General features: G+C 57.5%; 1 protein-coding gene across 4 annotated transcripts in view; it reads right to left on the minus strand.

Annotated features, from left to right (window-relative positions):
* Nucleotides 1–9,824: 9,824 nt before the first annotated feature.
* DTNB (dystrobrevin beta) overlaps nucleotides 9,825–25,168 on the minus strand; it is a 134,886-nt gene continuing 119,542 nt past the window's right edge. For 2 of the 4 annotated variants that reach the window (XM_058020290.1, XM_058020287.1), the window contains 4 exons: nucleotides 20,622–20,711; nucleotides 17,232–17,285; nucleotides 12,789–12,822; nucleotides 9,825–10,061 (listed from right to left, as the gene is read on the minus strand). In XM_058020290.1, coding sequence (XP_057876273.1) covers nucleotides 12,818–12,822; nucleotides 17,232–17,285; nucleotides 20,622–20,711 — 149 coding nt within the window. In that variant the 3' untranslated portion in view covers nucleotides 9,825–10,061; nucleotides 12,789–12,817. Of the gene's footprint in view, nucleotides 10,100–12,788; nucleotides 12,823–17,231; nucleotides 17,286–20,621; nucleotides 20,712–25,168 lie in introns of all 4 variants that reach the window. The other 2 variants (XM_058020289.1, XM_058020288.1) reach the window with 2 other exon arrangements.

A 25,168-nucleotide genomic window follows, 5' to 3' on the forward strand; every position in this document is an offset into this window, starting at 1 on the left:
AGAGGAGGAGGAAGAGGAGGATGCCCATGGCTCATCCACCTTCCCCAGCAGGCCCTGCTGTCCCCACGATGTCCCCACAGTGTCCCCAGAGCCGCTGTGCCCCCCGGGGGTGGCAGCTCCATCCCCTGCAGCTTGAGGGGCCCCACAGTGTCCCCACGGTGTCCCCAAGACGTCCCCAAGGTGTCCCCATGGTGTCCCCAGGCAGTGTCCCCTGCCACTGCCGCTGCCACCCCTACACTGGGGTGTCCCTGGGGTCCCGGCCAGCCCTGTGACCGCACCGTGGTGACGCGGTGACACGGTGACACGGTGACACGGTGACAGCTGCAGGGCAGGGCGGGTCCCTGGGGCGGGATGGGGTTAATTAGGGATTAATTATTCATGGCTGGGGGCGGCTCCAAATTAAACCGGGCTGGTGACACGGCCTGGGGAGAGCTGGTGGCACCGTGTGGCAGTGTGACAGTGGGGCAGGGTGTCACTGTGTGCTGGGCAGTGTCACCGTGTGCCAGGGTGTCACCATGTGCTGGCAGTGTCACCGTGTGCTGGGCAGTGTCACCATGTCCTGGCAGTGTCACTGTGTGCCAGGGTGTCACTGTGTGCCAGGGTGTCACCGTGTGCTGGCAGTGTCACTGTGTGCCAGGGTGTCACCGTGTGCTGGGCAGTGTCACCATGTCCTGGCAGTGTCACTGTGTGCCAGGGTGTCACCGTGTGCTGGGCAGTGTCACTGTGTGCTGGGCAGTGTCACCGTGTGCCAGGGTGTCACCGTGTGCTGGGCAGTGTCACCGTGTGCTGGCAGTGTCAGCGTGTGCTGGGCAGTGTCACTGTGTGCTGGCAGCGTCACTGTGTGCTGGGCAGTGTCACTGTGTGCTGGCAGCGTCACTGTGTGCTGGCAGTGTCACCGTGTGCTGGGCAGTGTCACCGTGTGCTGGGCAGTGTCACCGTGTGCCAGGCAGTGTCACTGTGTGCTGGCAGTGTCACCGTGTGCTGGCAGTGTCACCGTGTGCTGGGCAGTGTCACCGTGTGCTGGCAGTGTCACTGTGTGCCAGGCAGTGTCACCATGTGCCAGGGTGTCACCGTGTGCTGGGCAGTGTCACTGTGTGCTGGGCAGTGTCACTGTGTGCTGGCAGTGTCACCGTGTGCTGGGCAGTGTCACCGTGTGCCAGGGTGTCACCGTGTGCTGGGCAGTGTCACTGTGTGCTGGCAGTGTCACCGTGTGCTGGCAGTGTCACTGTGTGCCAGGGTGTCACTGTGTGCCAGGGTGTCACCGTGTGCTGGGCAGTGTCACCGTGTCCTGGCAGTGTCACTGTGTGCCAGGGTGTCACCGTGTGCTGGCAGTGTCACCGTGTGCTGGCAGTGTCACCGTGTACTGGGCAGTGTCACTGTGTGCCAGGGTGTCACTGTGTGCCAGGGTGTCACTGTGTGCTGGCAGTGTCACCATGTGCTGGCAGTGTCACTGTGTGCTGGGCAGTGTCACCATGTGCTGGCAGTGTCACCGTGTGCCAGGGTGTCACCGTGTGCTGGGCAGTGTCACCGTGTGCTGGCAGTGTCACCATGTCCTGGCAGTGTCACTGTGTGCTGGCAGTGTCACCGTGTGCTGGGCAGTGTCACCGTGTGCTGGCAGTGTCACCATGTCCTGGCAGTGTCACCGTGTGCTGGCAGTGTCACCGTGTGCCAGGGTGTCACCGTGTGCTGGCAGTGTCACCGTGTGCTGGGCAGTGTCACCGTGTGCTGGCAGTGTCACCATGTCCTGGCAGTGTCACCGTGTGCTGGCAGTGTCACCATGTCCTGGCAGTGTCACCGTGTGCTGGGCAGTGTCACCGTGTGCTGGGCAGTGTCACTATATGCCAGGGTGGGGGTGACCCTCCCTGGCCACCTGTGCCAGGCCCTGGGGACACAGGTGTGGTGACACAGCTGCCAAGCTGAGCAGTGCCATGGGGCAGTGAGGGTGGCAGCGCTGGTGGCCAAGGGATGGTGACCCCGAGGGACACAGGTGTGATGCCACCCGCATTGGAGGGACCCCAGGGGACCCAGGCCTGGTGCCACCGTGGCTCAGGTGACCCAAGGGACGTGACTGTGATGGTCCCACGGCCAGAGGGGTCCCGAGAGGCTCAGCTGTGGTGGCATCGTGGCCCCAGGGCCCGCAAGCTGCTGGCACTGCCACTGCTGGGTGCTCCCGGTGCCGTGTCCTGGTGCCACTCCCAGTGCTGTGTCCCGGTGCCACTCCTGGTGCCATGCCCTGGTGCCCTGTCCCAGTGCCACTCCCAGTGTCGTGTCCTGGTGCCCTGTCCCAGTGCCACTCCTGGTGCCATGTTCTGGTTCTATGTCCCAGTGCCGTGTCCCGGTTCCATGTCCCGGTTCCGTGTCCCGGTTCCATGTCCAGGTGCCATGTCCCGGTTCTCTGTCCCGGTTCTGTGTCCCCGTTCTCTGTCCCGGTTCCGTGTCCCGGTTCTCTGTCCGGTTCCATGCCCCGGTTCCGTGTCCCGGTTCTGTGTCCCGGTTCCATGTCCCGGTTCCATGTCCCGGTTCTCTGTCCGGTTCCATGCCCCAGTTCCGTGTCCCGGTGCCGTGTCCCGGTGCCGTGTCCCGGTTCCATGTCCCGGTTCCATGTCCCGGTTCTGTGTCCCGGTTCTGTGTCCCCGTGCTGTGTCCCGGTTCCGTGTCCCGGTGCCGTGTCCCGGTGCCGTATCCCGGTTCTGTGTCCCGGTTCCATGCCCCGGTTCCGTGTCCCGGTTCCGTGTCCCGGTTCCATGCCCCGGTTCCGTGTCCCGGTGCCGTGCCCCGGTTCCATGTCCCGGTGACATGCCCCAGTTCCATGCCCCGGTTCCGTGTCCCGGTGCCGTGTCCCGGTGCCGTGTCCCGGTTCCGTGTCCCGGTTCCATGTCCCGGTTCCGTGTCCCGGTTCCGTGTCCCGGTTCCGTGCCCCGGTTCCGTGTCCCGGTTCCGTGTCCCGGTTCCATGCCCCGGTTCCGTGTCCCGGTGCCGTGTCCCGGTTCTGTGTCCCGGTTCCGTGTCCCGGTGCCGTGTCCCGGTTCCATGTCCCGGTGCCGTGTCCCGGTTCCGTGTCCCCGTTCTCTGTCCCGGTTCCGTGTCCCGGTGCCGTGTCTCGGTGCCGTGTCCCGGTTCCGTGTCCCGGTTCCATGTCCCGGTGCCGTGTCCCGGTTCCGTGTCCCGGTGCCGTGTCCCGGTTCTGTGTCCCGGTTCCGTGTCCCCGTTCTCTGTCCCGGTTCTGTGTCCCGGTTCCGTGTCCCGGTGCCGTGTCCCGGTTCTGTGTCCCGGTTCCGTGTCCCGGTTCTGTGTCCCGGTGCCGTGTCCCGGTGCCGTGTCCCGGTTCTGTGTCCCCGTTCTCTGTCCCGGTTCCGTGTCCCGGTTCTGTGTCCCGGTTCCATGTCCCGGTGCCGTGTCCCGGTGCCGTGTCCCGGTACCACTCCCGCCGCCTCCGCCCGGGGAGGAGCGCCGAGCAGCTGCGGCCGTGCCCGCTGTCCCCGCTGTCCCCGCTGTCCCCGCTGTCCCCGCTGTCCCCGCTGTCCCCGCTGCCCCTCCCGCCTGGCCTCGTTTCCCGGTTATGCAACCGCGGCCGGTTCCTCTCGGCGGCGATGGCCGCAGCCCGGGCACCGCGGGCACCGCGGGCACCGCGACCCTGCGAGGGGCTCGGTGCCTCCAGGTGCCACCGGGGCCCGTGCCACCCCTGGCTGTGGGAGCGCCGCTGGCACCGGGGGCACGGCGCGGGCGGTGCCCCGTCCCTGGGGACACGGCGAGTGTCACCCGGAGCCGCGGGGCGGGCAGGGTGGGCACGGGGTGGGCACAGCCTGGGGCCACACCCGCGCCACCTGTGCCACCCATGGGCAGGAGGAGGAGGAGGAGGGGGCTGGGATGAAGGGCAGGGGGGCAGCAATGACGGGATCGATCCGGGGATGGGATGGGATGGGATGGGATGGGATGGGATGGGATGGGATGGGATGGGATGGGGGGCCGGGGGAGCAGCCCCGGGACCCGGCGCTGAGCCGAGCCCCCGGCCCCATGCTGGGGACACCGGGTGTACAGGGGGTCCCCGAGGACGCTTTGGGGTGCACAGAGACCCCGGGGTGCCCACGGGGGGTTTGGGGTGCCCGTGCTCTCTCCTTGGGGTGCTTGAGCTTCTGGGGGCCCTCCATGGGGCACTTGGGGTCCTCGGGGTCTCTGTGGGGCTCCTGCGGCCTCCTTGGGGTGCACCAGACCTGGGGTCTCCATGGGGTTCCTGGGGTGTCCATGGGGTTCCTGGGGTCTTTATGGGGTTCCTGGGGTCTCCATGGGGCTCTTGGGGTGTCCATGGGGTTCCTGGGGTCTCCATGGGGTTCCTGGGGTGTCCATGGGGCCCTTGGGGTGTCTATGGGGCTCCTGGGGTGTCCATGGGTTTCCTGGGGTGTCCATGGGGTTCTTGGGGTTCCTGGGGTGTCCATGGGGCTCTTGGGGTGTCCATGGGGCTCTTGGGGTGTTCATGGGGTTCCTGGGGTGTCCATGGGGCTCTTGGGGTGTTCATGGGGTTCCTGGGGTCTCCATGGGGCTCTTGGTGTGTCTATGGGGCTCCTGGGGTCCTTATGGGGTTCCTGGGGTGTCCATGGGGCTCCTGGGGTGTCCATGAGGTTCCTGGGGTCTCCATGGGGCTCTTGGGGTCTCCATGGGGTTCCTGGGGTCTTTATGGGGCTCCCGGGGTCTCCGTGGGGCTGAGCAGGAGCTGCCCTCCCCCTGCAGCTGGGAATAATGGGGATTAATTACGGCTCTAATGAGGTGTGACAGGGTCACGGCCCGGGGGACGAGCGGTGCGGGCACGGGTGGGCGGCGCGGTGGCGCCCCGGGGGTGCCACGGTGCCAGGGCCGGGTACACGACAGCGCCGTCGCCACCGCGGTGTCCCCAGGCCCGGGGTTCGCTGTGGTGTCCCCACCTTGGTGCCAGCAGGCGTCGGGGGTTCTGTCACCGCCCCGATGCCGCTCTCCCCGGCCAGATGTGCGGGGGAAGGGAAGGGAAGGGCAGGGCGGGGCAGCACATCTGGCAGCTGTGCCGCGCCGAACAGTGCGCGCTCTGTGCCGTGACCGCGGCCATGACCAATGCGGGATCTCCGCTCCCGCAGCTGCTCCGGCCCCAGGGAAGCCGCGCTGCCCTTCGCCATGGAACCCGAGCTCTGCCGCACGGCCGGGGGACGGGAACCGGGCAGGAGATGGAGATGGGGGGGACAGGAACCGGGAGGAGATGGAGATGGAGATGGAGATGGAGATGGAGATGGAGATGGAGATGGAGATGGGGGGGACAGGAACCGGGAGGAGATGGAGATGGAGATGGAGATGGAGATGGAGGGGACAGGAACCGGGGAGGAGATGGAGATGGAGGGGCCAGGAACCGGGGAGGAGATGGAGATGGAGATGGAGATGGAGATGGAGATGGAGATGGAGATGGAGATGGAGATGGAGATGGAGATGGAGATGGAGCTGGAGGGGACAGGAACCGGGGAGGAGATGGAGATGGAGATGGAGATGGAGGGGACAGGAACCGGGGAGGAGATGGAGATGGAGGGGACAGGAACCCGGGGAGGAGATGGAGATGGAGGGGACAGGAACCGGGGCAGGAGATGGAGATGGAGATGGGGGGGACAGCACCCCGGGGAGGAGATGGAGCTGGCAAACACTTGGCGGATGGCAGAACACGGCTCCGTGCTCGCAGGCTGCTGCTGGAATCCTTCCCCGGGACTGCGGCATCGGCTGCGGCTCGCCAGCCGCTCATGGGGACAGTCCTGATCTTGGGGACAATGCTGATCCTGGGGACACTCCTGATGGCTCCCGGGGACAGTCCTGATCCCTCCTGGGGACAGTCCTTATCCCAGGGACAATCCTGATCCTGGGGCTCCCAGGGACAGTCCTGCTTCTGGGGACAGTCCTGATCCCAGGGACAGTCCTGCTCGCTCCTGGGGACAATCCTGCTCCTGGGGACAATTCTGCTCCGGGGACAGTCTTGCTTGGTCCCAGGGACAGTCCTGATGCTGGGGACAATCCCACTCCTGGGGACAGTCCTGCTCCAGGGACAGTCCCCCATCCCTGTGCCTGCAGGAACAGGGAATGGCACCGGAGCACTGTTCAGCCCAGGGGGCAATTAATAAGGGGTTAATTACCTCCCCAGGGACACCCTGGCTGTGTGGGCACTGCCAGGGCTTGGGGAGCCAGGAGCGGCCACAGCCAGCCCTGTCCTTGTGTGTGGCACCCACAGAGCAGGCACTGTGGGACACGGCTCCTGTCCCCGTGGCAACTGGCATGTCCCTGTCCTGGCATTAACCTGTCCCCAAATAAATGGGCATGTCCCTGACCTGGCATTAACGTGTCCCCATTCTGTGCCCCATGGCAGTTGTCATGTCCCTGTCCTGGCATTAACCTGTCCCCAAATAAATGGGCATGTCCCTGACCTGGCATTAACCTGTTCTCGTGACAATTGGGATGTCCCTGTCCTGGCATTGACCCATCCCCATGGCATTTGAGATGTGTCTGTCCTGGAATTAACCTGTCCCCGTGGCAACTGGCATGTCACTGACCTGGCATTAACCTGTCCCCGTGGCAATGGGCATGTCACTGTCCTGGCACTAACCCATCCCCATTCCCTGCCCCATGGCAATGGAGATGTCCCTGTCCTGGCATTACCCGGGGATGCCAGCACAGGGACAGGGACCGGGCTCTGCCCCAGGGCTGCCCATGGGTAAGCACTTTTAGGTGCATTTTCCTTGGGTTCATTTTTTCCATGTGCATTTCCTTGGGTTGTTTTTATTCAGGTGCATTTTCCTTGGGTTGGTTTATTCAGGTGCATTTTCCTTGGGTTGGTTTTTTCAGGAGCATTTTCCTTGGGTTGGTTTATTCAGGTGCATTTTCCTTGGGTTGGTTGGTTTTATTCAGGTGCATTTCCTTGGGTTGTTTTTTTTCCAGGTGCATTTTCCTTGGGTTGTCTTTTTCCAGGTGCATTTCCCTTGGGTTGGTTTGGCCCCAGGGAATTGCAAATGGCAATCCTGATCAGGAGGGTGCAGCTGGTGTGAGCCCCATGTCCCTGCCCCAGCCTGTGTTCAGCCCAGGGGGCAATCAACAAGGGGTTAATTACCTCCCTAAGTGACACCCTTGGGTGACATGTCACAACAGCCAAAGGTGCTGCACGCCCAAATGCACCAAATTCAGCTGAAAACCCCCGTGAAGTGGTCCCTGCCTCTGTCCTGGTCCCCTTCTCTCCATCCTCGTCCCCATCTCCATCCCCATTCCTATCTCCATCTCACCATCCCTCCTCACCTCTGTCCTTATTTCCATTCCCATCCCTCTCCCCATCCCTGTCCTTATCCCAATTCCCATCTCCATCTCCCATCCCTCTTCCCATCTCTGTCCTTATCCCCATCCCTGTCCCTGTTCTTGCTCCCATCCTTCTCCTTGTCCCCATCCCTGTCCTTATCCCCATCCCTCTCCCCATCCCTGTCCCATTCCTATCCCTGTCCCCTTTCCCATCTGGAGCTGCTCTTCCCTCCAGGTTCCCCTGGCTGCCCTGGCAGCTCCTTCCCAACATTTACACCAAGCCAGGCTGTGGCCACCAGGGTGTTCATTGTCCCTGTCCCTGTCCACCAGGATGTTTATTGTCCCTGTCCCTGTCCTCATGCACCAGGGTCTTGAATGTCCCTGTCCCCGTCCACCAGAGTGTTTGTTGTCCCTGTCCCTGTCCCTGCTGTGGGGAGGGGGCAGACCTGGGGGTGCTGGGGGTCTCTGCCACCCCTGCTCCCTCATTTCCCTGAATTCCACCCAAACTGAGCCCAGCTCCTGGTGCTGCTGCTCCTCTCAGCCTGGCCCTGCTCCTCCCTCCATCCCTGCTTGGGCTGGGACCACCAGAGGTTGGTGACCCACCACAGCCCCACCCCTGCATCCCACCACCCACCGGGGAGGCTGCGGCCTCACACCTGGCTCCAGGTAAGGGCTGAACCCCCCAGGTGTGGGCAGGAGCTCCAGGTGGGTTTGGAAAGGCTGAATCCCCATTGCAGGAGCTGCAGGTGGGTTTTTAAGGCTGAACCCCCATTGCAGGAGCTCCAGGTGGGTTTGGAAAGGCTGAACCTCCCCTGCAGGAGCTCCAGGTGGGTTTGGAAAGGCTGAATCCTGAACCCCCATTGCAGGAGCTCCAGGTGGGTTTATAAAGGCTGAATCCCCATTGCAGGAGCTCCAGGTGGGTTTTTAAGGCTGAATCCCCATTGCAGGAGCTCCAGGTGGGTTTGTAAGGCTGAAACCCCTCTGCAGGAGCTCCAGGTGGGTTTGGAAAGGCTGAATCCCCATTGCAGGAGCTCCAGGTGGGTTTGTAAGGCTGAACCCCCATTGCAGGAGCTCCAGGTGGGTTTGTAAGGCTGAACCCCCATTGCAGGAGCTCCAGGTGGGTTTGGAAAGGCTGAATCCCCATTGCAGGAGCTCCAGGTGGGTTTTTAAGGCTGAATCCCCATTGCAGGAGCTCCAGGTGGGTTTTTAAGGCTGAACCCCCATTGCAGGAGCTCCAGGTGGGTTTGGAAAGGCTGAACCCCATTGCAGGAGCTCCAGGTGGGTTTGGAAAGGCTGAATCCCCATTGCAGGAGCTCCAGGTGGGTTTTTAAGGCTGAACCCCCATTGCAGGAGCTCCAGGTGGGTTTTTAAGGCTGAACTCCCCCTTGCAGGAGCTCCAGGTGGGTTTGGAAAGGCTGAATCCCCATTGAAAGAGCTCCAGGTGGGTTTGGAAAGGCTGAATCCCCATTGCAGGAGCTCCAGGTGGGTTTTTAAGGCTGAACCCCCCTTGCAGGAGCTCCAGGTGGGTTTGGAAAGGCTGAATCCCCATTGAAGGAGCTCCAGGTGGGTTTGGAAAGGCTGAATCCCCATTGCAGGAGCTCCAGGTGGGTTTTTAAGGCTGAATCCCCATTGCAGGAGCTCCAGGTGGGTTTGGAAAGGCTGAATCCCCATTGCAGGAGCTCCAGGTGGGTTTTTAAGGCTGAATCCCCATTGCAGGAGCTCCAGGTGGGTTTTTAAGGCTGAACTCCCCCTGCAGGAGCTCCAGGTGGGTTTGGAAAGGCTGAATCCCCCTTGCAGGAGCTCCAGGTGGGTTTGTAAGGCTGAACCCCCATTGCAGGAGCTCCAGGTGGGTTTGGAAAGGCTGAATCCCCTTTGCAGGAGCTCCAGGTGGGTTTTTAAGGCTGAATCCCCATTGCAGGAGCTCCAGGTGGGTTTGTAAGGCTGAACCCCCATTGCAGGAGCTCCAGGTGGGTTTGGAAAGGCTGAATCCCCATTGCAGGAGCTCCAGGTGGGTTTGGAAAGGCTGAATCCCCATTGCAGGAGCTCCAGGTGGGTTTGTAAGGCTGAATCCCCATTGCAGGAGCTCCAGGTGGGTTTTTAAGGCTGAATCCCCATTGCAGGAGCTCCAGGTGGGTTTTTAAGGCTGAATCCCCATTGCAGGAGCTCCAGGTGGGTTTTTAAGGCTGAACCCCCCCTGCAGGAGCTCCAGGTGGGTTTGTAAGGCTGAACCCCCATTGCAGGAGCTCCAGGTGGGTTTGGAAAGGCTGAATCCCCATTGCAGGAGCTCCAGGTGGGTTTGGAAAGGCTGAACCCCCATTGCAGGAGCTCCAGGTGGGTTTTTAAGGCTGAACCCCCCCTGCAGTAGCTCCAGGTGGGTTTTTAAGGCTGAACCCCCCCTGTTTTGTGCAGGGGTGACCCTGGGGGCTGCTGCCCTCTGTTCCATGCACAGAGGGGAGGGACAGAGCCAGGGGCAGTGACCCCGTGGGGGTGACAGTGGCTCTGTTGGGGGGACCCTGGGAGGGAGCAGCACACAGAGCCACCAGCAGTGTCCTTTCAGGTGTTATTTTTGTTTTTTAAGCCTGCCTGAGCGGCCGAGCCGGGCGGGAACACACCGAGGGTGCATGCAATGGCCTGAGGGGCAGGAGAGGCCTCGGGACAGCTCCCGGTGCTGGCTCCAGGTGGTGGAGATCGGTCACAGTTGCACGATGGTGATGGATGGGCTGGAACGGCCTCTTCTGAGGGGGGGAGACGTCCCTCGGTCGCAGGAGCATCCTCCGAGCCTGCGGCACCGGGAAACCCGTCAGGGACTGCGGGGACCCTGCAGAGATCACCCAGAAATCCCCCAGGGACCCTGCAGAAATCACCCAGAAATCCCCCAGGGACCCTGCAGAGACCCCACAGGAATCCCATAGAAATCCCCCAGAGATCCCACCCGGCCCCAGAGCCAGCAGTGCTGGGAGCAGGGATGGGAACGGAGCTGGGAAGGGAATGGAGCCCCAGGAGGGGCTGAGGGAGCTGGGAAGGGAATGGAGCCCCAGGAGAGGCTGAGGGAGCTGGGAAGGGAATGGAGCCCCAGGAGGGGCTGAGGGAGCTGGGAAGGGAATGGAGCCCCAGGAGGGGCTGAGGGAGCTGGGAAGGGAATGGAGCCCCAGGAGAGGCTGAGGGAGCTGGGAAGGGAATGGAGCCCCAGGAGGGGCTGAGGGAGCTGGGAAGGGGCTCAGCCTGGAGAAAAGGAGGCTCAGGGGGGCCCTTGTGGCTCTGCACAAGTCCCTGACAGGAGGGGACAGCCAGGGAACAGGGACAGGACAAGGGGAAATGGCCTCAGGCTGGGCCAGGGCAGGCTCAGGGTGGACATTAGGAGGAATTTCTGCATGGAAAGGGGGCTCAGGCCTTGGAACTGCTCAGGGAGGTTTGGGGTGCCTATCCCCGTGTCCTGGATGTGGCACTGGGTGCCCTGGGCTGGGGACAGGGTGGGCACTGGGCACAGCTGGGCTGGGAGGGATTTTCCAGCCTGAATGATCCTGGGATTCTGTGAGGTTCCAGCAATCTGTGCCTGGAGCTGTTTGCAGCTCAGGTCTCTGTGAATGACCTTCCTCAGGCACTCTGTGATAGTTTGGGGTCATTTTCCCCAGGAGGAGCCCCCAGCTCTCTGCCCTGCAGCAGCTGCTCTGGACAAGGGGAAATGGGCTCAGGGTGGGCACCAGGAGGAATTCCTGCATGGAAAGGGGGCTCAGGCCTTGGCACTGCTCAGGGAGGTTTGGGGTGCCCATCCCTGGAGGGTTTCAAAGCCCTGTGGCACTTGGGGACAGGGAAAACCTCTGGGGTCACCAAGTGCAATCCTCACCTTGTGCCCTGAGTGCCACCTCCAAACCTCCCTGGGCAGCCCCTGCCAAGGCCTGACCCCCTTTCCATGGGGAAATTCTCCCTGCAGGAAGAGCCACCACAGTGTAAAGGGTTATTTTTGCTCTCCTTTTGTCCTTTCCCATCTTTCTGTAGGATCCAGGAGCCTGGCTGGTTCCTCTCCCTCGTTTCTCATGGTCTCTCATTTATTCCCTCATTCTCTCATGCGCCTGAGGCCCCACTGGGCTCTGGGGAGGGGGAAATTGGAGCTCCCCCCGTCCCCTCCAGCCCTGGGGGTGGCAGGGTCACTCATGTCCCTTTCTCCAAAGCCTTTCAGGGCTGAGGAAAGCCTCACTCTGCGGCTGCCCGTGCTGCCTCCCCCTCCAGCACTGCAATTTCACTCCTTCTTGAGTTACCAGATTGTTTCCCAGATCAGGCAGGACTTGAATTCCTAATGCAAAAACTGCCAGAAAGGCTCCTGAGCCCCTCTGGGGCTCTCTCCTTGCACTGCTGGCAGGTGGGGAAAAGGGCAAACCCCCTTTCTTCACTTGGCAGAGGGTGTTTGGTGCGAGCTGCTGCTGGGATTGTCCCGCAGAATCCTGCTCTGGATCCACAACTGCTTCTCCTGGCCCCTGGGCATCGGGGAGAGGTGGAAGCTTTGTCCTGCCTGGTGCCTGCCATCCCCAGGGAGAGGGAGGGGGTCCCTGCTGTCCCCATGCCCTGCTGTCCCCTCTGGTGCATCCAGGCAGGATTTTGTCCCCTCTGGTGCACCCAGGCAGGATTTTTGTCCCCTCTGGTGCATCCGGGCAGGATTTCTGTCCCCTCTGGTGCACCCAGGCAGGATTTCTGTCCCCTCTGGTGCACCCAGGCAGGATTTTGTGCCTCCTGCCCACCGGGAGTGGTGATGGGCGTCATGGCAAACTTCCAGAGGCTGAGGAAACCCGAGCCTGCTCCCCGCAGCTTTTCAGGTGGGGGAGATAAGGATCTCCCTGGAGACACTGCGGGCTCCAGCCCTGCCCCTCCCGCCCTCCCTGCTGCACCTGTCTGTCTGTCCATCTGTTGTGCCTGGTTATTAACTCACGGCCCTGCTTTTCTGGGGGCAGACAGGGTATTTTTGGTCTGTCTGGACAGCGTCCATCACCACGGGCTCCTGTTTCCTCTCCTTACAGAAGGGACAATAAATGGGAGATAAGGCTGGCAGAGATGGGGGTGATGGTGTTTGCCCACCCTGGAGAGAGCTCAGAGCCCCTGGCAGGGCCTGAAGGGGCTCCAGGAGAGCTGCAGAGGGACTGGGGACAAGGATGGAGGGACAGGAGCCAGGGAATGGCTCCCACTGCCAGAGGGCAGGGCTGGATGGGATCTTGGGAATGAGGAATTGTTGTTCCCTGGCAGGGTGGGCAGGCCCTGGCACCGGGTGCCCACCCTGGATCCCTGGCAGTGCCCAAGGCCAGGCTGGACCATTCTGGGGCAGTGGGAGGTGTTTCTGCCATGGCAGGGATGCCACTGGGTGGGATTTAGGATCCCTTCCAACCCAACCCATTCCATAATTCTGAGGAAAACATCCTTTTGAGTGGAGGGATGGGCAGGTGGGACCTTCCTGGTGCAGAAACGGGACAAGAGCAGGAGGGGACAGGAGCCCAGGGGGTGGGACAGGTGTCCATCCTTACCTGAGCTGCTGTCCAGCCTGTGCTCCCTCCTAACCTGCAGAGAGGGAAGGACAGGTTAGCACAGGGAGCGTTTCCTGTCCCACGAAATGAGGATGTGCCCCAGCTCTTACTGCTGTGGTGGGACAGAATTCCCTTTGTTCCTGCCCCTTCTCCCCAGGGGTCACACACACGAATTATGAAAAATCCTTCCCTTAGCGTTTTTCCTCCTGAGAAGCTGAGAGGCCTCAGGAACAAAATGCAAACATTGATTATCTGCTGCTGTGGAATGCAACAGCTGCATCTGTGATTGGGCTCGTGTGGCTGTTTGTAATTAATGGCCAATCACAGTCAGCTGGCTCGGACAGAGAGCCCAAGCCACAAACCTTTGTGATCATTCCTTTTCTATTCCTAGCCAGCCTTCTGATGAAATCCTTTCTTCTATTCTTTTAGTATAGTTTTAATATAATATATATCATAAAATAATAAATCAGCCTTCTGGAACATGGAGTCAGATTCTCTTCCCTCACCCTGGGACCCCTGTGAACACCACACACCCAGCACCACAGAGAAGAAAGATCCTGCCTCAGTTTCCCTGCCATTCCCACCCTGGGCTTTGATCCCGGTGCCCTCAGCCCCTCCAGGTGCCACCTCCCTGGGTGCCATGGTCCCTCCCTGTCCCTGGTGCCCAGGGTGGCCTCTCTGGTGCCAGGCACAGGGGCAGGGCTGTGCCCCCCTCGCCAGGAATGCCACAGGAACCACAGAGCCTGACAGGGACACGTCACTGCCGCGGGGTCACCTCGGTGTCCCCGTGCCAGGCTGCCCCTGCCAGCCTGTCCTGGCACCTGGGCACCTCCCCAGGGCTCGGCCCTGTCCCTGCTGAGCTGCACGAGGGTCTCACAGGGCGTTTCTCCAGCCTGGGCATGTCCCAGGGGCACAGACAGCCCCCTCTGCCAGCTCGGTGCCACCCCAACCACGCCAGGGACTGTCCCCTGGGGACAGGGGGATGCAGGAGCTCAGCTTTGGCCAGGATGGGCAGGGGCATTCCATGGGATCCAGGAATGACCTCGGAGCCCCCCCAGTACCATGGCAGGGACACCTGGGACTGTCCCAAACCACAGGGGATGCACTGAGTGGGATTTGTGACACAGATCAAAGCGGGAAACGCGTGTGTGCAACAAATCCTCCTCGTAGAGGATTTCATCCCCCAAACCCAGCCCTGCTCCGCTGAAGGTCAGCCTCTCCAGCAGAGAAGGGAGGGCTGGGGTTCATTAATTGGGAATAAAACAAAAACACAGCAGGGAAATAGGAAATAACCACATGGAGAAACTTGTGAGGAAGCCCAAGGATGATGCTGTCCCTAGGTGTGGCATTAAATCAAAACAAGGTCGATTTGGAATGGATATTGGGCAGGAATTGTTCCCTGGGAGGGTGGGCAGGCCCTGGGTGCCCAGAGAAGTGCCCCTGGATCCCTGGCAGTGCCCAGGGCCAGGCTGGGCAGGGCTGGGAGCACCTGGGACAGTGGGAGGTGTCCCTGGCATGGCAGGGGTGGCACTAGGTGGGCTTTGAGGTGCCTTTCCCATCCAAACCATTCTGGGGTGATTCTCTGAGTCCGTGGCAGTGAGGACCAGCCCCCGCCTTGGTTTTGGTGGGGTGCAGGGGCTGGGGACCCCCTGAGCTGCTTTTTTCCTATTGTTCATCCCAAAATGAGAACCAGGGCTCCCCACCCCTGCAGCCCCCCAGCCACAGCTCCCCGGCTCCGGTGTCACCCCTCCCTGCTGTCCCCCAGCCCCTGCAGCTCCACACTGATCATTCCCGGCTCTCCCTGCCAGAGGCTGACCTCACCGGCTCTGGGACTGCAATAAAGTGCTTTTTCCCCTGGCAGGGACGGTATTTACATTCCACACCGAGGCTCTTGGACCCGGCTCTGCTCTTGGACACGTCTGGGCTGGAGTAATCGGGGAGAGTTTGTGCTCCATCCCTGCTCCATCCACCATCTGCCGTGCCTCAGCCTCCCCCTGCCCCGTTTCCCATGCCAGACACAATGCATATTTGGAAAGGGCCGCGCGGATCATCTGCTAAGCATCTCAAATATTCCAGTGATGAGGAATGTTCTGGGGCAGAGAGGGTCCTGAGAGCTGGGTCTGCTCTGCAAAACTCCTGTTTGAGCCAAAGTCCAGCTCCCCACCGCGCCCAGCCGCGGGCGGGCAGAGGAACAGAGCGGTTCCAAACACCTGGGTGCCCCGAACGAGGCAGGGATGGGGAAGCCCAGGGCAGTGAGCTGTGCTGGGAGCAATGCCGCGGCAGCTGAGCCAGCAGGAAATGTGTGCGCAACAAAAGCAGCCTCCAAACCCTGCTCTGTTGATGCTGGAGCGGGGTTTGGCTCGAGTGAGACAAACGCCGGGGCTGATTCACACCCGGCCAAGGCTGTTCCCCTGTTTGGGTTTGGAACACCCAGAGCAGGAGCCAGGAGAGCCCTGAGGGAGGTCCTGGCCCTGGGAGGAGCCTCCTGGTGGCTCCTGGAGCGTGAGGAGAGGAGCGGATGCTGGCACTGCCTCCCTCAGGCTGCCCTGAACACCCCGAGGCCACGAGGATCCCTCCCAGCTCTGGGATAACTCCTGGGATGGACACGGGTTCCTCAGCACAGGGGGAGAGCCTGGGACACCAGGGACACGGGGGTGACAGGGAGGGACCTCCTGAGACACTGGTGGCACTGCCTCTGGGATCCCCATTGGCACAGGGACACTTCTGCCAAGGTCACCATGGGATGGATACCCACTGGCACAGGGACACTTGTCCTGCCAAGGTCACCATGGGATGGATCCCCATTGGCACAGGGACACTTCTGCCAAGGTCACCGTGGGATGGATCCCCATTGGCACAGGGACACTTGTCCTGCCATGGTCACCATGGGATGGATCCCCATTGGCACAGGGACACTTGTCCAGCCAAGGTCACCGTGGGATGGATCCCCATTGGCACAGGGACACTTGTCCTGCCAAGGTCACCATTGGCACAGGGACACTTGTCCTGCCATGGTCACCATGGGATGGATCCCCATTGGCACAGGGACACTTGTCCTGCCATGGTCACCCTCGGATGGATCCCCATTGGCACAGGGACACTTCTGCCAAGGTCACCCTGGGATCCCCACTGGCACAAGGACACTTGTCCTGCCATGGTCACCGTGGGATGGATCCCCATTGGCACAGGGACACTTGTCCTGCCAAGGTCACCATGGGATGGATCCCCATTGGCACAGGGACACTTCTGCCAAGGTCACCGTGGGATGGATCCCCATTGGCACAGGGACACTTGTCCTGCCATGGTCACCATGGGATGGATCCCCATTGGCACAGGGACACTTGTCCAGCCAAGGTCACCGTGGGATGGATCCCCATTGGCACAGGGACACTTGTCCTGCCAAGGTCACCATTGGCACAGGGACACTTGTCCTGCCATGGTCACCATGGGATGGATCCCCATTGGCACAGGGACACTTCTGCCAAGGTCACCATGGGATGGATCCCCATTGGCACAGGGACACTTGTCCTGCCATGGTCACCCTCGGATGGATCCCCATTGGCACAGGGACACTTCTGCCAAGGTCACCCTGGCATCCCCACTGGCACAAGGACACTTGTCCTGCCATGGTCACCGTGGGATGGATCCCCATTGGCACAGGGACACTTGTCCTGCCAAGGTCACCATGGGATGGATCCGCATTGGCACAGGGACACTTGTCCTGCCATGGTCACCATGGGATGGATCCCCATTGGCACAGGGACACTTGTCCTGCCAAGGTCACCATGGGATGGATCCGCATTGGCACAGGGACACTTGTCCAGCCATGGTCACCATGGGATGGATCCGCATTGGCACAGGGACACTTCTGCCATGGTCACCATGGGATGGATCCGCATTGGCACAGGGACACTTGTCCAGCCAAGGTCACCGTGGGATGGATCCCCACTGGCACCTGCACCTGGGGACATCCACCTGCACCTGGGACATCCACCTGCACCCAGGGGCATCCACCTGCACCCAGAGCCATGCACCTGCACCTGGGGACATCCACCTGCACCCGGGGACATCCACCTGCACCTGGGGACATCCACCTGCACCTGGGACATCCACCTGCACCCAGAGCCATCCACCTGCACCTGGGGACATCCACCTGCACCTGGGACATCCACCTACACCTTGGGACATCCACCTGCACCTGGGACATCCACCTGCACCCAGAACCATCCACCTGTTCCTCCACCTGCACCCAGAGCCATCCACCTGCACCTGGGGACATCCACCTGCACCCAGAGCCATCCACCTGCACCCAGAGCCATCCACCTGCACCTGGGACATCCACCTGCACCCAGGGGCCCCCGTGGGGTGCAAAGGGAGGCAGTGAAGCCCCAGAGGAGTGGTCAGAAAATGCTGCAGAGCTCTCAGACAGGTTTGTCCCCTCACCTCTATCCTTTCCGTTCTGCAGCTTCTCTGTTTCTTCCTCGTCTTCTTCCTCTGCTTCAGGAAAAAACACAAAGAGGAAAAGCAGACATGAGACAGGGGGGTGAGAGGAGAGATGCAATCGTGGAATTGTTGGGGGTGGAAAATCCCTCAGACCATCGAGTCCACTTTCCTCCCAGTTCCCAAGGCCACCAGTGCCCCATGTCCCCAAGTGCCACATCCACAGGGCCTTTAAACCCCTTCAGGGTTTTTATTTTATTTATTATATTTATTTATTTTTATTATTTTAAAAATATTATAAATATAATTTTATTATATTCTATGTGGTAACTGGAGGGGAATATCAAATGCAGGCTGAACTAAAGAAGCATGGTTGCACCATGAGGTCTGATTTTTGAATTTACTGTGATAGGGAGTAACATCTTCAAACAAACATTTATTTTCCCCTGCATTAATGAAAATTAACAAAATAAAATAAATTAAATATACAATATTTATATATTATATATTTTATAAATATTATATATAATAAATTATATAACAAATATAAATATTATATATATTATATATAATAATATATAACAAATTATATATAATTATATAAGAAGATAATATAATATTATCTTTTAATATAATAATAATATAATGTTATATTATATTATATTAATTATAATAAAATAAATAAATTAATAAAATTAAAATTAATTAAATAATTAAATGTAAGAAAAATTAAATTAATTAAATTTTACACAATAGGTCGTGTACATAGAGCAGCATGGTGACACATGGGGGTCACACAGCTCCAGTGGGTCCTTGAAGGGAGAGCTGAGGAGATCAGGCAGCTCTGGAATGACCAAAACTGGGACCTGGAGCTCAGTGTGGGGTCAGGAACAGCCAGCAAAGGAATTGCCTTGGTTCCCTGCAGAGCAGCAGCCCTGAAGCTGCTCCTTTGGAGCTCTCATGGAGCAACAATGGAGTAAAAACGGAGTAAAAATGGAGTAAAAATGGAGTAAAAATGGAGTAAAAATGGGTCAGTGTTTGCCCAGCAGCACTGGGAGCGTGAGAGGCACTGTGGTGTGGCTGTGGCACTTTGGATGTGGCACTCCAGTGTGGCTGTGGCACTGTGGTGTGGCTGTGGCACTTTGGATGTGGCACTCCAGTGTGGCTGTGGCACTGTGGTGTGGCTGTGGCACTCTGGTGTGGCTCCTGGAGCTCTGGCAGCCTCAGTGCCCATCCCTGGGCAGCCTGGGCAGTGCCAGCACCCTCTGGGGATGAACCTTTCCTGCTCTCCAGCCATCCCTCCCCAGCACCATGGCAGGAGAAGGTGGCTGGGGCCATCAGGGCACCCTGGGCGCCACGGGAGGACGGGGTGGTGCTGCTGTGAGTGTCCCCTCCTGGGACAGGGACAGGGAAAAGGGAAAAGGGAAAAGGGAAAAGGGAAAAGGGAAAAGGGAAAAGGGAAAAGGGAAAAGGGAAAAGGGAAAAGGGAAAAGGGAAGGGAAGGGAAGGGAAGGGAAGGGAAGGGAAGGGAAGGGAAGGGAAGGGAAGGGAAGGGAAGGGAAGGGAGGGATCTGCAGCCCCCCTGGATCCCAGCCCTCCCCACGCTGCAGGAGCTGTCTGTTCCCACAGCTCCCCTCGGGACACGACGTGTGAAATCCTGCTGGCTCCATCAGCTGAGGATAACTCATGCTCTTCCTCATTTGCACAAATGACACCATCGCAGACACTTCCAGGGGAGCCTTCCCTGCTCTCTGCACCTCCTCCAGCACGAGCCTGTCAGCAGCTCCATTCCCATTCCATTCCCACTCCCCGGTGAGCCACACAGCTTTGGAGGGCCCTGGCATGGCTGGCGGCCAGGGACGGACCCTGGGGGTGGCTGCAGCTGTGTCAGGGGTTTGGGATGGAGATCAGGGAAAGCTGTGGGCGATGCCCTCAGGCACAGGCTGGGATTGCTGGGGTGTCCTGGGCAGGGTCAGCAGCTGGATCCCTGCGGCTCTGACTCGGGCTGTTCCACAATTCTGTGACTCTACAACACTCCCTGTGCTCTGCAAAGCAAAAAGGGACGAGTGCAGAGCCCGGGCAGAGGTTTGCTCTCCGTGTTTGAGCCTTGGGGGCAGAGCTGAGGTGATTTATGGGGGAGCTGGTGGCCTTGGCATGGCCCTGCTGGTGCTGTGTCATCCGTGGACAGCTTTATTAACTGGAGCTGCCTCTGCTGCCAGGACATGGGGCTGGAGGGGGATTTACTGCTGGGCAGTGAGACCCCCCTGTTCACCCCTGCAGGCTCCACCACCACCACGGCAGAGCCTCGTGGGTCACCCAAAATGTGTGGGGAACTTGGTGCTGGCTCCAGCAGGGAGCAGGGACAGACACAGGACATTTCTGTTCTTCCTCAGCACCAAAACCAGCCCAGAACAGAACCAGAACCACAGCACCTCCACCTTGCCAAAGGGCAGGGACAGACACAGGACATTTCTGTTCTTCCTCAGCACCAAAACCAGCCCAGAACAGAACCACAACGCCCTTCAACTTGGAAAAGAGCAGGAACAGACACAGGGCACTTCCCTTCTTATTCAGCACCAAAACCAGCCCAGAACAGAACCAGAACCACAGCACCTTCACCTTGCCAAAGGGCAGGGACAGACACGGGACATTTCTGTTCTTCCTCAGCACCACAACCAGCCCAGAACAGAACCACAGCACCTCCACCTTGCCCAAGGGCCTCCACAGAGTCCAAGCTGTGACTGCTCCCCTGTTTGTCCCCAGCCCAGTGCACTGAGTTCAGTCCGTCCCTGGGCACATTCTGGGATGGGACTGCACCCTGGAGAGCCCTCTCAGAGCCTGCCAGCCCTTTATTTCCATGCAGAAATCCCTCCTGGATGCAGGATTTAGTGCTGCAGCACTGCATGGTCCCAGCCCTGCTGCTGACAAGGGTCAGGAGACACTTCCCTGGGAGAGGCAGGAGCTGCCCCAGCCCCAGAGGGGTGTTCAGCTCCCCTGGCACGGGGAACAGGCTCAGAGGGAGTAATTAGCTGTTTTCCACGTCATTGTTTAACCACAAGGGGTGAAAGTGGCCTCCTGTACAGCTATTGAGACGTGGTTGCATCATCTGATGGGGAGGCACAGCAGAGGGTCTCACCTGCTGCCCAGGTACTGCAGGAATCTGGGGACACTCACCCCAAAAACCTGCTCTGCCTTGTGACTGTGTCATTGGATCATCACCCAGCACTGCCCAGGGAGTGGTGTTGGGTGTAAAAGTGATTTTTTCACTGAGAACGTGGACACGCAACCTCACATTACAGAAAACAACAGAACAGAAATAACAGTTAATAGAAAAACAGCTTTGACAGAAGCTAAACCTAAGGACAAATCTCCAAGCTGTGGCTCAGCCCTTACCCGAGTGCAGCTCCTTCACCAGCGAGGACATGGTGTTGGTGATGGAGTCAGCTGCCACCAGCAGGTCATTGCGCAGGTTCCTCCTCGTACCTGGCAGGGACACACAGAGGGTCAGCAGGGGCTGCACTGCCACTGCCACTGCCCAGGGTCCCCTGTCCCCACCTGGGGGGGCTCCCAAAGCAGGGCAGATGGGTCTGCAACAGCCCTGTGTGCCCCATGCACTGACCACCCTGTGACAGTGACACTGACAGTGACACAGTGACACAATGACAGTGACACACACAGCATCAGCAGGGGCTGCACTGCCACTGCCACTGCCCAGGGTCCCCTGAACCCAATTTAGCCTCACTGTCCCCACCTGGGGGGGCTCCCAAAGCAGGGCAGATGGGTCTGCAACAGCCCTGTGTGCCCCATGCACTGATCACCCTGCGACAGTGACACTGACAGTGACACAGTGACAGTGACACTGACAGTGACACAGTGACACAGTGACACACACAGCATCAGCAGGGGCTGCACTGCCACTGCCACTGCCCCCAGCGTCCCCTGTCCCCACCTGGGGGGGCTCCCAAAGCAGGGCAGATGGAACTGGAACACCCCTGTGTGCCCCATGCACTGATCACCCTGCGACAGTGACACTGACAGTGACACAGTGACAGTGACAGTGACACAGTGACAGTGACACACACAGCATCAGCAGGGGCTGCACTGCCACTGCCCAGGGTCCCCTGAACCCAATTTAGCTTCACTGTCCCCACCTGGGGGGGCTCCCAAAGCAGGGCAGATGGGTCTGCAACACCCCCGTGTGCCCCATGCACTGACCACCCTGCGACAGTGACACTGACAGTGACACAGTGACAGTGACACAGTGACACACACAGCATCAGCAGGGGCTGCACTGCCACTGCCACTGCCCAGGGTCCCCTGAACCCAATTTAGCCTCACTGTCCCCACCTGGACTGCCCCAAAGCAGGGGAGATGAAACTGGAACACCCCCGTGTGCCCTATGCCCTGATCACCCTGTGACAGTGGCAGTGACAGTGACACAGTGACAGTGACAGTGGCACACACAGCATCAGCAGGGGCTGCACTGCCACTGCCCAGGGTCCCCTGTCCCCACCTTGGGCTGGCTCCCAAAGCAGGGGAGATGCAGGACCAGTCCCTTGTGCCCCATGCCCTGATCACCCTGGGACAGTGACAGTGGCAGTGACAGGGACAGTGACACAGTGACACTGACAGTGACACAGTGACACAGTGACAGTGGCACACACAGCATCAGCAGGGGCTGCACTGCCACTGCCCACTGTCCCTTTTCCCCACCCGAGCTGGCTCCCAAAAGCAGGGGAGTACAGGAATGTGTTTTTCGCTGACGGAGCGACAAAACTATCTTTTGTCTTTTTAAAAAGGAAATAAGTTTAGGAGTTTTTATTTTTGATTAGGTGAAAAAGGTGTTTTATGGGGTTTGGGGGACTTCATTTTAAACTTAAGGTTAGTTAATTGGACAGGAGCTGAAAAGTCCTGTCTGAGAAATTTACTAGAAAAAGAAGAGAACAAAGAAACTAACAGCTTTTATGAGGTGTTTTACCAGTTTTACCAGCACTTAGATTAGTTTTTCTCTGTAAAGGGTTTTGTTATTTTGCCTTTTACTAAAACTTTTTTTGTTTCTAACAGTGCCACAAAAACCATCCTGCTGATTTCATGCCTTCTAAGGTAGCTGAGCTATCTTGGGTGTGAAATAAATCTCCAAAAGCTTATGAGACCTAACTCAAAGAGATTCCTATTTCAGGGGAGATGGATCCTGGACAGCAGCAGATAAAAAACTTTTTTTTTTTTTTAATTAACAAAAAAGAAACAAACAAAACCACTAATTTTGTGTAGTGGTTTTGGTTTGTTAATTTTAGATTTTTTGAGTTTTTTTAATGAGCATGGTGGTTTTTACTGTTGGTTAATTATTAATGTATTTATTTTTTTTTGTTGTGAGATAGGATTAGGAGAAAGGTAAAGCAGGTTTAAGATTTTAAAAGGTATAAAGGAAATTTTAAACTTTATTTCTTTTTGTAATTGATAAAAAATTATTTTAATGCATTTATTTTTTTGTTGTGAGATAGGATTAGGAGAAAGGCAAAGTAGATTTAAGATTTTAAAAGGGCCTAAAGGGCCTAAAGGGTTGCACAGCGAGAGGTGCAACCATCACATTTTTAATGTCTGGTGGATGTGCAAAAGGCAGCAGGAGTAACTGAAATGCTTTTGTTGAAGTAGAATCAGGGTGCTGAGGGGTGTCTTGGGTTTGTTTTGGTCCCCACTGACAGCTGGCTCCTCACAACACATATCTGGGATGCTGTCAGGTGTTAAAAACCTGGAAAGCCACAAGATAAAAACCTGGGAAAGCCACTAGTTTAAAAACCTGGGAAAGCAACAAGATAAAAACCTGGTAGAGCCACAAGTTAAAAATCTGGAAAAGCAACAAGATAAAAGCCTGGTAAAGACACAAGTTAAAAACCTGGAAAAGTCACAAGTTAAAAACCTGGAAAACCACTAATCAAAAGCCTGGGAAAAGCACTAGTTAAAAACCTGGGAAAGCCAAAAGATAAAAACCTGGGAAAGCCACAAGTTAAAAACCTGGAAAAGTCACTAGTTAAAAACCTGGGAAAGTCACAAGTTAAAAACCTAGGAAAGCCACAAGTTAAAAACCTGGGAAAGCCACTAGTTAAAAACCTGGGAAAGCCACTAGTTAAAAACCTGGAAAAGTCACTAGTTAAAAACCTGGGAGAGCCACTATTAAAAACCTGGAAAGCCACAAGATAAAACCCTGGAAAATCACAAGTTAAAAACCTGGGAAAGCCACAGGTTAAAAACCTGGAAAAGCCACTAGTTTAAAAAGCTGGGAAAGCCACAAGTTCAAAACCTGGGAAAGCCACAAGTTCAAAACCTGGGAAAGCCATGAGTTAAAAACCTGGAAGAGCCAAAAGTTAAAAATCTGGAAAGCCACAAGTTAAAAATCTGGAAACGCCACAGCAGGTCCTGAGGAAGGGGCAGTCCTTAGGGAGAGGCAGCAAGGTGCCCCTGATGGGTCCATCAGCTCAAGGAGAAGGTGAAGAACATGCTGGGGTGACTCTGCTAGAAGGGATTGCCCTGCCAGGGCCTCTGCTCCTTCCCAGGAAAGGGCAGATAGACACAGATCCAACAGGGATGCCAGGGAAGGCAGGAAAATGAGCAAAGATCCAGCATGGCATGTTCTGCCATAATCAGGGGCTCCAAGCAGCTCAAAGACCATTCCCTCCCTTGTGCTGCTCACAAACACAGGGCAGGAGGAGCATGAAATGGATCCTGGGGTCCTCCTGGGGCACAGGGAGCTCTGTCCCCATCCTGGGCTGGGAAAGGGATCCTGTACATCTGCTGTGAGCACTGAAAAAACACACATTGTACCTGTCACACCTCCTGTGAGCACTGATAACACACAGTAAAACCTGTTACACCTGCAGTGAGCACTGATAAATACACACTGTACCTGTCACACCTGCAGTCAGCACTGATAAATACACACTGTACCTGTCACACCTGTGAGCACTGATAAATACACACTGTACCTGTTACACCTGCAGTGAGCACTGATAAATACACACTGTACCTGTCACACCTGCAGTGAGCACTGACAAATACACACTGTACCTGTTACACCTGCAGTCAGCACTGATAAATACACACTGTACCTGTCACACCTGTGAGCACTGATAAATACACACTGTACCTGTCACACCTGCAGTGAGCACTGATAACACACACTAAAACCTGTTACACCTGCAGTGAGCACTGATAAATACACACTGTACCTGTCACACCTGCAGTCAGCACTGATAAATACACACTAAGACCTTTCACACACCTCCAGTAAGCACTGATAAATACACACTGTACCTGTCACACATCCTGTGAGCACTGATAAATACACACAAACCTGTCACACCTCCTGTGAGCACTGATAAATACACACTAAAACCTTTCACACACCTCCAGTAAGCACTGATAAATACACACTGTACCTGTCACACCTGTGAGCACTGATAAATACACACTGTACCTGTCACACCTCCTGTGAGCACTGATAAATACACACTGTACCTGTCACACCTCCTTTGAGCACTGATAAATACACACTGTACCTGTCACACCTGTGAGCACTGATAAATACACACTGTACCTGTCACACCTTCTGTGAGCACTGATAAATACACACTGTACCTGTCACACCTGTGAGCACTGATAAATACACACTGTACCTGTTACAGCTGCAGTGAGCACTGATAAATACACACTGTACCTGTCACACCTGTGAGCACTGATAAATACACACTGTACCTGTTACACCTCCTTTGAGCACTGATAGATACACACTGTACCTGTCACACCTACAATAAAACCTGTGACACCTCCAGTGAGCACTGATAAACACACACTGTTACCTACAGCCTGTTTGGGTTGAGGTGCAGCCTCACTTCTGCCAGGTTCCTTCCCATGTTTGGTTTGTTTGGAGAAGGAACCTGGCCACC

Source organism: Melospiza georgiana, chromosome 3 (genome assembly GCF_028018845.1).
Source record: "Melospiza georgiana isolate bMelGeo1 chromosome 3, bMelGeo1.pri, whole genome shotgun sequence".
NCBI classification, from domain to species: Eukaryota; Metazoa; Chordata; class Aves; order Passeriformes; family Passerellidae; genus Melospiza; species Melospiza georgiana.